Raw genomic sequence first — 11,086 nt, 5'->3', positions numbered from 1 at the left:
AGATGTCACACACATGTGACACTTGTAAATGAGCCAGATGCCAGGAACAACACTTGTGCGGCACCTCCTAACTATCCTGAGATGTCATCAGTGTTTGATATGTGGTCATTCACGCAGACATGATATTGAGTGCAGGAACCTCCCAATGCCTTGCTCGTTTTTGTCATGGGGGGCTTAGGGGTTGGGGACTGAGGCCTTATGTAGGGGATCACTCCTACCTTGGACCTCAGCCCTTGCCTCGCCTGATTTTGCATTGTCTTTTCTTCTCTCCCTTTCCTTTTCTCTCTCTTCTTCATCCCATTCTTATGTCCTTCTCAAGCATTAACTCTTTTTTACCCTCTCCACCACAATACTTTATCATAATGCTCTATGACCTTTGTAGCACATTTGTTTTAAGCATTAACCATTCTGTGAATCCACAAACATCAACTTATGAACCAAAAATCTTTCTTACCCACCTATTGCTATAGTTTGAATATGCCGCTAATGACTTTAGATGTTGATGAGGCAGAAATTTTTCAATAAATAAATGAATGAGTGCAGGAACAATGCTTATTCACTGCTTGTAAAAAAATGTGTTTTTTTCTTGTTTTTTTTTTTTAAGTGCAAAAATTTGCATATTTTGTATTTTGTATTTTGGAAGCCTGTACCTTCTCAAGGATGACAATCATAAAAATATATGGACCAGCCTCCATAAACATAGAACACTGTAACATATATATCAGTCAAACTCCTGCAGGACAAATAGGGGAAAAAATAATGAAAAGTGTGTGTAGTTATGCACAAGGCAAGCAATACTGCAGCCAACAAAAGAAATTGTTTCGCAGAAATATAACCCAACTAGGCCTATAGCTGCTATGGATAAAATCTTATTAACAATAAATGGGTTTCTACCATCACATTTGTTCAGACATTTATTAAAACTTTCTTTATTTCTGATGAAGACAGGTAATAAACTGTGCTAAAGTATAAAGCAGAACTGAAAGATTTTAGAAGTTCACTAGTCTTTTACTATCTATATAATCTATATAGATGATTACTACCAAGATGTAGTCTGGCATCCTTATCACTGGACAGTGAGATGAAATTCAACAGTACACATCCCTTACTGCATGTATAATGTAGGGAGTCAGGAAGGAATTTTTGATATGAGGTACTTGCTTTCAAATAAAAATTAAGGTTCAGTGAATAGTAATATAATTTTGTTAAAACTTATGAATAACTCAAATTTTGTTTCATTGTTTAAGTACTCATTTGTACATGAGTAATATATGATACCAAACCATGAAGATAAACTTAATATGCAGCACAACTAATTTTTCCCAGGAATGTCAAAGCTGCTTGAGGTGTGTATGTTGGCAAGCAAAATATGAAAAAATCTTAACAACAGTAAGCTACTGTAAATCTGAAGTTTATTCTTAAAGGTGATGGTCAGTCCAACTTTTATTTCTTAAATTGTTTTCATTGTCATCATTATTTAATACGATAAGCAATTTTGATGAAAACCACCTATGAAGTATACCAAGCAGACTTGGTGACATTGGAATAGCTAATTGGCTGCTGCTGCTATAGGTCTGATACAGAATCTATTTTCATCAGATCTACTTTTGTTTTTCAGACAAAATTTGATTTACAGACAGTGATATGTAGTGGAAGAGGCTGAGGTGCAACAGAGCATGTTTAGAGTGGAGTCCTATTAGTAGGATCCAATGATGACTGTTCAACCCGACAGATAGACACTGAATGGAAGAGAGAGAGAGTAAATGAATGAACAGGAGAATGAGAGGAGGAGTGAGACAGACAGAAAGCAAGCATTAATAAATCCAAGAGAAAAATAATGTAATAGAAAGAGAATGGATGAATGAATGGTAGGGGGGAAAAGCAAATGAATACATGAGGGAGAGAAAGAAGGAATGAAAGACAAAGAGAGTGAATGGATAAAAAATAATAATGACAAAATAAAGAGATAAAATCTTTTGCTTGGAGAAAAACTGTGGATGAACCTATATAGATATTTTAACTTATTCTAACATCATCATGGCTTCCTGTGGTTTTCCTGAACTTCAGATCTGTTAAGTGGTGGAGCCTTTTTAGGAACAAATAATCAAAAGTATTTATCAGATTATATTTAATTGTTAATAGAATTAATGCCATGATGCCAAATTTGGGGGAAATAAAAGACTAGTCTTTCAGCTCTGGCCATTCACTTTAAATATAATAGAGGCTAGTTAGCTTAAACTTACCATGCTCATCATAAGAATTACACATTTTCCTGCTACATATATACAGCATATAAAAAGTTTTGTAAGTAAAACAAAAAATCAAGTATATACTTTAATCACTGTTACAGGGATAGATCTTTCTCAAACAGATTTCTTAAAAAAAAAAAAAAAAAAAGTAAACAAAAATATAATCAGTAATGAGGGTCTATTCATAGATAAGTGCAGATAATACAATTCCACATTAAGTACGAGTTGGTTAGATCCCCTCCAAATATCATGAAGACCATGCCAATGTTTGAAACATTATGTGAAGCTAATGTTTAAAAAATGCAATGCACAACCTTGAAAATAACCAAAATTTCTCTTAATAGGATCAGTCAGCTTACAAAAAAATAGCATTAAAGCTACAGTTCCTAAAGCCTTATAGCTGTCACCTTTCTAAAAGCATTATTTATTTATTTACTGAAAAAATTCTGCCACATAAACATCTAAGGTCATCAGCAGCATATTCAAAATACAGTGATAGCATGAGGCTTGAGGGTAAAGCCACCAGGCTAGGAAGTGCTCCATGACATCAAAGGTCAAATGGCACTATGGAAAAGTAGAGTAGCAAAAAGGGTTAGGAAGGAGTTAATGATTAGGGAAAAGTTACAGGTTGAATAGTACTAAAGGGTAGTATGATAGTGATAAGGGTTGAGAGAGGGAGCAGATGGAGCATAACATAAAGTAAAGATTATTAGAAGGGTAAGAGTTAAGCAAGTAGGGAGCATTATGATCAAGTATTGTGGCGAAAAGGGTAAAAATGAGTTTAACGATTAGGATCAGAGGACAGAACACGGATGAAAAAAACTAAAAGGAAAGGAGGAGAAGAAAAGACCACGCAAAATTAGTTGAGAAAAAAACTGAGGACCAAGGTAGGGGATGATTCCCTACATTGGGCCTTAGTCTCCTTAGCCCCCCTCCCCCCACGACTACAACAAGCAAGGGATTGGGGGGGGAGCCTAATATCAATAGTTATCATCATTTACATAATGATTACTATATTACTATGAAAAATACTAATAGAATGAAAAAAATAAGACATATTGAAAAATCAAGGAAAAGGGTAAATAAGTGAGACAAGTAGTAGTAACTGATTACTTGGTGATTTAGGACTTGTGGAACTATCCTCTTATAATTGCAATTAATAAGCAAAACTTACAGTGAATATAGCATGGCCCATTGGCAATGGGTCAGTTGGTTTGTTCTTTAAGATTAAAATATTTATTTTTTCTCTTTACACAGATCTTAACTATACCTGTCTTTTCCTGGGGTTGCAGTCATGACTAAAGATGCATGGGTTGCAGAGAGCCCTAAGCCCTAAGATAAATCCAACCATTGGTTTCTGATAAACAAAACACAACAAAGAGTATTAAAACTTTTATTAGCATTTCATAGGTAACTGCAATGTAAAAAACAACAACAATTTCAACAATAAAATTCTAATTATCAAAACTAATATAATTGAAATCCTGTGAAATGTCCACAAAACTGGACTACAAGTAATCTATATAGAAGTGAACAGAGCTTAGGGAATGTATTAAAAATAGACTCTGTAACTACTTAACATTTCTCAAAAAATATAGGTTCTCTGATAATGTTCTCTTGACATTATTAGCAGTCAAATTTCAATCAAATATATCAAATAAAAAACTAAAAAGAAATTCAACTTGGCAGTTGAATTCTGATTGGAATGGCAAAAGTATACATTCAAACACTATATAAGGCATACAAAACAGCCATATCATTTACAAATAAAACTATCACCATAATTTTCACAACTGTGATAAAAATCGTTAAGAATGAGAATGAATTATCTTGTAAACATTTCAACATTAAACCTGGACCAGAATTAAGAAACTCAATTTAATATGAAAATTTTAAACTTATACCTTGCTACCTGGAATTTATTCATTCTCATTCATACCTTCCAATATTTCTTGCAAAGAATTTTGTACAATTGTGATGTATAACAAGCTGCCCAAGCAAACCTTAACCAGCAAGAGTTAAAGCACATCTAAAATAGGCTAAATTCATTTATCTTTTTAAAAAAGGAAAAAAACAGGTAACAACAATTTTCTTTGAGCAAATCACTCAACCCAATATAAAGTATCCATGAAGTCCATTAAGTCACAAATAAGTTTTGATGTTTTCAGTGTTCTTGAGCAGCTACTCATGTATCCAGAGCACCACAATAACTTTGGACAAGTACTTGCTGTTCAATGGCTGTTTTTTCTATATCTTTGACTTTTGGGATTTGCCTGCAAAGATAATAAATAATATCAAATGTCAATCACACATTGTGACTTATGAAACTTAGTTCAGTCATAAGCATATATTGCTAATGAGAGTGCTATATCCTTGAGTATGCCTTATGACATATACTATGCACATGCAAAAAAGAAAAGACAAAAGAAAAAATGAAATATATAAAAAGACACACTGCCCAATGTGAAATGAAAATGAATGTAATATTGATTTTCCATTTTACTAAATCAAGACAAAACAAAGTGCTTATTCAACACACCTGTGGCATCTGCAAGAGCCTCTTCATTATCCTGAGCACCAAATCTACATTCTCAGGTGTACAGTTGTAGCCCATGAGACCAACACGCCACACTTTTCCTGCTGATGGGCCAAGTCCACCACTAATCTCAACTAGGTAGCTATATAAATAAAGAGAGAGATATAAAGTATTAGTTTACATGCTAAAAGAGGAAAAATTATTGGTAAAACATTTCAAAACACATGATACATTAATTCAATATATCAAGTCATATTTAGAAGACCACCAGCAATAATGCATTTATGTTATATTGTATAACAAAATGTCATGACTTTTTGGGTCCTAAAATATATATTATGCCCCAAATAAGGATGGTATATGAAACATTTACTTAAGTTACATAAAGCACAATCAAATAAACAACTTCTTTACATTTACTACTTCAGTTTTTTTTTAAATATCTCTATGCAAATATACATATATTCCTGTAAAATTAATTTCAGCACAGATATTAATTGGCTACTAACTGCCACAACAGTGTGCCATTACACTTTTCTATAGCCATTCTTCTAAATTCTCAAACATAGCTACCAGTAAAAAACAACAATAATCATTTCCATTAATACTAATACCAATGGCAAAAAATATTCCCTTACTTTGACATAAAGTACTTGGTGACTCTAGTCCAATCGACCCCTTCAGGAACACGGATAGTCGACACTGTGGGAGTCCTCTTCTTGGGGTCCGACACGTACATCTCTAGACCAAGGGCACCTAGACCTTCATGAAGCTTCTTGGCACAGGCTTCGTGTCTTGACCACAGAGATTCTAGGCCTTCTTCGCAGACTATTGCTAGAGCTTCCCGGAGAGCATACACAGCACTGATTGGGCCCGTGTGATGATATCTGGAGTGAGGCCAAAAAGGATTAGAATTTTTTTGTTGTTGTTTCCTTTTTAATATTTGAAATATTTAGATAATCATTCTCCTGTCAATTCATTTTGATTCATCAATTACTTTATTCCTAAACAATAAGACAATCCAATGACAATATGTATGTAGATGTAGATATAGATATAGGTAGATAGACAGATAAATAGATAAATTGATAGGTGGATCACAGATATAGATACGTAAATGTAGATATCCCTCTACAAAGAAATTATTTATAATAACATATCCAATATCATATTTTCTTACCAGTGATAAAGCAATGGCACATAAACTTTAACAAAGGAAAGGTGAAATTGTCATACTTGCGAGGTGTGCCATCACAGCCCCAGTAGTTGGCCAGCCAAGTCATGTCGGAGTAGAAACTTCTGATTGGAGTCTTTCTGGTCCGTACTTTAGTCCTGGGAAAGTTAATCACAATTATAGTATTTACTTCTTCCTTTGTAAATGAAGAATAGAGTTCTAACTGCTAACTAGATATGGGTTTCTCTGTCCACTATCATGGAAAGGAACTTATTTTATCAAACAACTTTCATGTGAGGAATTTATTTATATTATAATCAACCTTGGTAATACACCAAAGAATTATTAACCATTTAATAAAACAACAATCAAATACTAAAGAATAGCTTCTGTATATTGGTTGAGAGCTTACTAAAATAAAGTATTCCTTAAATAGTTAATAAAAATAGAGCAAAAACTTCATGGCTCTCCAAGGCAGTACAGGATTCAAAGTTACATGCATGCTGATATGATAATGAAAAAATAGCACAGAGAAAGGATGGTCATCCACAATGTTTTTAACAGCAAATAACTAAAGAGGAATAAAATCAGAAACAACAGTGCACAACTCCATAAGCAACTTACATCGCCCTGTCATTAAATGCAATTGGAGCCATGGAAGGTGGTGCTGATATCACTTTCTGGGTTCCTGTGTAGACCACATCAATATCCCAAGCATCCATGTAAAAAGGCACACCCCCTAATGATGCCACACAGTCTACAGCAAGCAGGGCACCATGTCTGAAAAACAGGGTTTTATTAATATCATATAAATTGACAATCAATTTTACTCTTTCATATACATACCATCTGATGATAAGAGAAGATTAAAGAAATTTTACCTCCTTGTTACATACAACTGCTTCAACAAACTTCTGCCATTAAATAACCTTTAGCTTAAAAAAAATTCAGAAAGTATAGATAAAAAAAATAGTTCTAAAGAGGGAAACTGTCACATCTACAGCTTAAAATACGCTTTACCTACTTTCTACACAAAGCTCCTGCTCCCTCTAACGGCTGCAAGACACCTGTTGATGACTCTCCCTGGACCATAAAGAGGACAGCAGGTTTGTGTTGAGCAAGGGCAGCATCTAGCTCCTCTAGGGTAAAGGTATCTCCTGGCTTCTCGATAATGCGTACATCAGCATCTAACAGTTAATCAAAGATACTCATGCTTAGGCCCATGCATACAGAAGAAGCAATATTATTAAAAATAAAAGTAATAACTACTACAAATAAAATAAAATATTAGTTAAATAAAAGTAATAAATTTAGTAATAAACCAAAGGCAATTCAACAATATTTACAAATAATAACTAAGTAAATCAAAGAATAAAAAATACATATAACAAAAATTATAAAAATGATATAAAAAATAACTTCTCTCATCTCCTCTTTCCGTCCATATACTTTCTTCTTCCAACCTTACCATGTCTCCTGGCCATGTCAGCCGCTCTCTCTCCCCAAATGCCATTCTGTGCAATGAGAATTTTGTCGCCAGGCTCCAAGAGGTTACACATAGTGGTCTCCATGCCGGCATGTCCTGTGCCACTCACGCAACACACAACCTCCGTCTTTGTTTGAAATATGTACCGCAACCCTTCTTTAACTTCATCCATGATCTGTTTTTATTTTGTTCATAAATAAGGACGAAGAAAAAAAAAAAGGATTATGAGGAGAAACAGAAGCAAGGAGGGAAGGAAGAAAGATTGTATATAACTTTGAAGCATTCATTGAATAATGGAAATATATGCATACAACTAAAATAACCTCAATATTTACTGAAAGAATATATAACCACATAATTAGGTTCATATTAACATTTGCTAATTGGAAATATATGCACAAAATTTGCTTAATATCAGAATTTACTCAAAGAAAATATAGACACATGATCAGCTTAACATTAACATTTAGTATAAAGAAAATCACATACATTTGTCTGAGCAGAAAGTCACATAACGCAAAATGATAATTACTTGAGTAAACTCCGGATGCAGATGTCCTAAGAGAGGTTTCATCATAGCATAATGCACACGCAGAGGACTGTTGGAAGGGCCTGGTCCCATCAGGAGTTTTGATGGGACATTCAGGGGCTTTCGCAAGCATTCTGGCTGTGGTACATTCATCCTGTAACAGAAAATTAAATTCAATAAATATTAAATTACATTCAAGTGAAAGAAAAAAGACAGACACAGATACACTCCCATTCCAGTCCACTCCCAGTTATATAACATTATCATAGGCTTAAAGTATTCTTTGAATATAGAGACTGCATAATTTTTATCAATAATAATAACAGTAACAATAATAATAACAATAATAATAATAATAATAATAATAATAATAATAATAATAATTATAGTAATAATAATAACAATGATAAAAAACCTGAAATGATAATTACAGACTTCCCCTTCCCCTGGATATGGAGCTGATCACACACCACCTTCAGCATAAACAGAGACACACCTTTAAAAATATTCAGCAAATAGACTCACATCCATTATATCAACCTAAAATTGGAGATTAAGCATATATGAAACTCTTCCCCCTTCCTTCCCCATACGATGAATTACATCCTTACTACTTCTTACACTAACACATGGAAATGAAGGAACTCAACCAGAAGAAACTGCTCCCCAAAAAGTACTGAAGAATATGATACAACTTCAATCTGGTTTCAACCAAGGTCATTTGTAACTCCTGTAATTAATATTCCATTCACGTCGTGTGGCTGGGACCAAGGTAAATGCAAGCTTTTACACTGTTGCCTGTTATTCCTGCCATCTATATTCTTTACATGTTACAAGGGATATTTACACATTCAATTAATCACTTTCATTAATTTACACAAAGTAAATCTCTACACCACTTGCAATGTGAAGTTAATAATAATTCATGTCCTTAGTTTCTTTACTATATATGCATTTTACTTGGTCCTTCATTTTTGTTTTTAATTATTGTATGTGTAATTCTTTACTTAAAAATTGCTCATCATTTCTTAGTATGAGATAGTTAAAATTCTTTAATTAATATCTATCAATTACTTATCACAGCAAATAAATATTAACAGCCTCAAAACATGATTAAACCTGGAATAAAATGTAAGTAATAAGAAAATATACAACTATCAGTCAAACAAACAGTGTTCTATACTTTACAAAATAAAAACGGTTCATACTCTATATTCCTTCTTGCTATGGGGCTGAATTAGAATGCATGATTCAACTAGGTGAACTCTTATTATGCATTTCAATTCAAAATCTTCCCTAGCAAAATAATAAAATCTTGCTATATTATTCTTACAGATTCCAAAGAATTTATAAAAACTCCTGGTTCTGTGCACTTGTACCATAATACTTGTTATATTATGAAAACTGAATAAATGTAAAACATCCAATCCACTGTCTTCCTTATACTTGAAACAACACTTAGGGGTCAAAGGTAAAGAATGGTGTGCTTAATGCTGGAGTCTGAGAGCAGGTCTTGTGGGAAAATTTTAGGTTTAATGTTTAATGGATATCATTGGGCAAATACTTGTACAACTGTGTAAAGCTGTATAAAATATATATGGTACAGGTGTGGCTGTCCCCTGGGCCAAATTATAGTGCTAATACTGTACAAAAAACAAGAATATACCTAAGGGATAGTGTTAACAGGGATGACTAATGATGATTGCTACTTGATGATAATAACAACAATAATTATTATTACTATCTTTTTTTTATTCATAATTACTATTTTCATCATCATTATAACTATTATTATTACCAGTATCGTCATTATCATTGCTGCATAATACTAAAGTATTCTGCAATACCTAGAACAGAAGGGGTTAATATATTATTGACAATACAACCTGTACATACAACCATAAAAAATAACAATGGGTTATCATTCTTCTTACTATGTTACATTATACATCATATCATATCACAACACATATCATATAACATTACATTATATGCATTCATTACCTTATATTAGACATTATATGCATTCATTACTTTATATTAGACATTATATAATTTTACATTATACTATTTATTATATTATATCATATTTCATATCATATCATATCATATATATCTCATATTACCACTACAATACATTACTTTATATTAAATCACATCACATTACATCATATAATATATTATATAAAGTTATATTACTCTATCATTATTAGCATATAGACAATAACATTATTTGTTATCTTAATAAAATGTAGTACCCTATTATCATCACAATATGCTTGACACTGAAAACATCTGTTATTTTCCCACCACTGCAAATGAAAAAAGGACAACATTCACTTCAGATTAATAAAGTTGGAAAATGGATCATCCTCTCACAAGTCGTTAATGACTCAAGGACACACAAGACCCACAGATACCCAAGGTACATACCCTGCGGGCACAACCATCTTCAAAACTAACCAAAAGTCTTAAAATGTGGGGGAGAACTATATATCTTTACGGTATGAACTCATATGAGGCTAAGAAAGTGTTTTGGACTTCAGTAAATGTAGTTGGAATAAGCTCAAAGCCCTGACAACAGGAGGTCTTACATAACCCCCTTCAGGAACACCTCGCACCAAGGGCACCTGTACCTTTAGGCCTAAATCCTTGGCAACACGAATGCCTTCCGACAAAAACGATACACATTTACAGATTTTAAAAAACTCTCACATCAAAACCCCATTAAAAGCATCCTAAAACGACGAGAAACGGCCCGAGAATACCCGCTTGAGATGAGCTGTAAAGAATACCCACCTGTTAGAAAGAGCTGTAGAGATTACCCACTTGCGAGGAGGAGCTGTTGAAAATACCCACCTGAGAATTATATACACTTGAGAATACCCACTTTCTGACATTCACGCCCTCACCCCATTCACAAAACCCCACCAAAAACGAGAAACGGCCCCGAGATTACCCACTTGAGAGGAGCAGCTGTAGAGAATCGAGGTCCTGAGGTGGAAGCGGCCGGAGGGGACCGGATCGCCACCGCGCAGAGGGAGACTTGTCCTACACTTCTGTGAAATCTGCTCAACATTCCTGCCTGTAAAGCTGCTTTCGTCAGGGACAT

At 33.7% G+C, this 11,086-nt stretch overlaps 1 protein-coding gene across 8 annotated transcripts in view; it reads right to left on the bottom strand.

Annotated features, from left to right (window-relative positions):
* Window positions 1-3,628: 3,628 nt before the first annotated feature.
* Window positions 3,629-11,086, bottom strand: part of LOC125036614 (alanine--glyoxylate aminotransferase-like) — a 9,312-nt gene continuing 1,854 nt past the window's right edge. For 2 of the 8 annotated variants that reach the window (XM_047629359.1, XM_047629360.1), the window contains exons 2-10: window positions 10,938-11,086; window positions 7,978-8,128; window positions 7,428-7,620; window positions 6,984-7,146; window positions 6,584-6,739; window positions 6,022-6,117; window positions 5,424-5,672; window positions 4,789-4,927; window positions 3,629-4,522 (exon numbers count right to left, since the gene is read on the bottom strand). The exon at window positions 10,938-11,086 is cut by the window's right edge and continues 52 nt beyond it. In XM_047629359.1, the coding sequence (XP_047485315.1) occupies window positions 4,481-4,522; window positions 4,789-4,927; window positions 5,424-5,672; window positions 6,022-6,117; window positions 6,584-6,739; window positions 6,984-7,146; window positions 7,428-7,620; window positions 7,978-8,128; window positions 10,938-11,086 (1,338 nt within the window). In that variant the 3' untranslated portion in view covers window positions 3,629-4,480. Of the gene's footprint in view, window positions 4,523-4,788; window positions 4,928-5,423; window positions 5,673-6,021; window positions 6,118-6,583; window positions 6,740-6,983; window positions 7,147-7,427; window positions 7,621-7,977; window positions 8,129-8,409; window positions 8,472-8,499; window positions 8,702-10,773; window positions 10,890-10,937 lie in introns of those variants that run through there. The other 6 variants (XM_047629361.1, XM_047629366.1, XM_047629365.1 and 3 more) reach the window with 6 other exon arrangements.

This window comes from Penaeus chinensis, chromosome 21, assembly GCF_019202785.1.
Source record: "Penaeus chinensis breed Huanghai No. 1 chromosome 21, ASM1920278v2, whole genome shotgun sequence".
Taxonomy (NCBI): Eukaryota; Metazoa; Arthropoda; class Malacostraca; order Decapoda; family Penaeidae; genus Penaeus; species Penaeus chinensis.
This window is presented reverse-complemented; position numbering and strand designations above follow the sequence as displayed.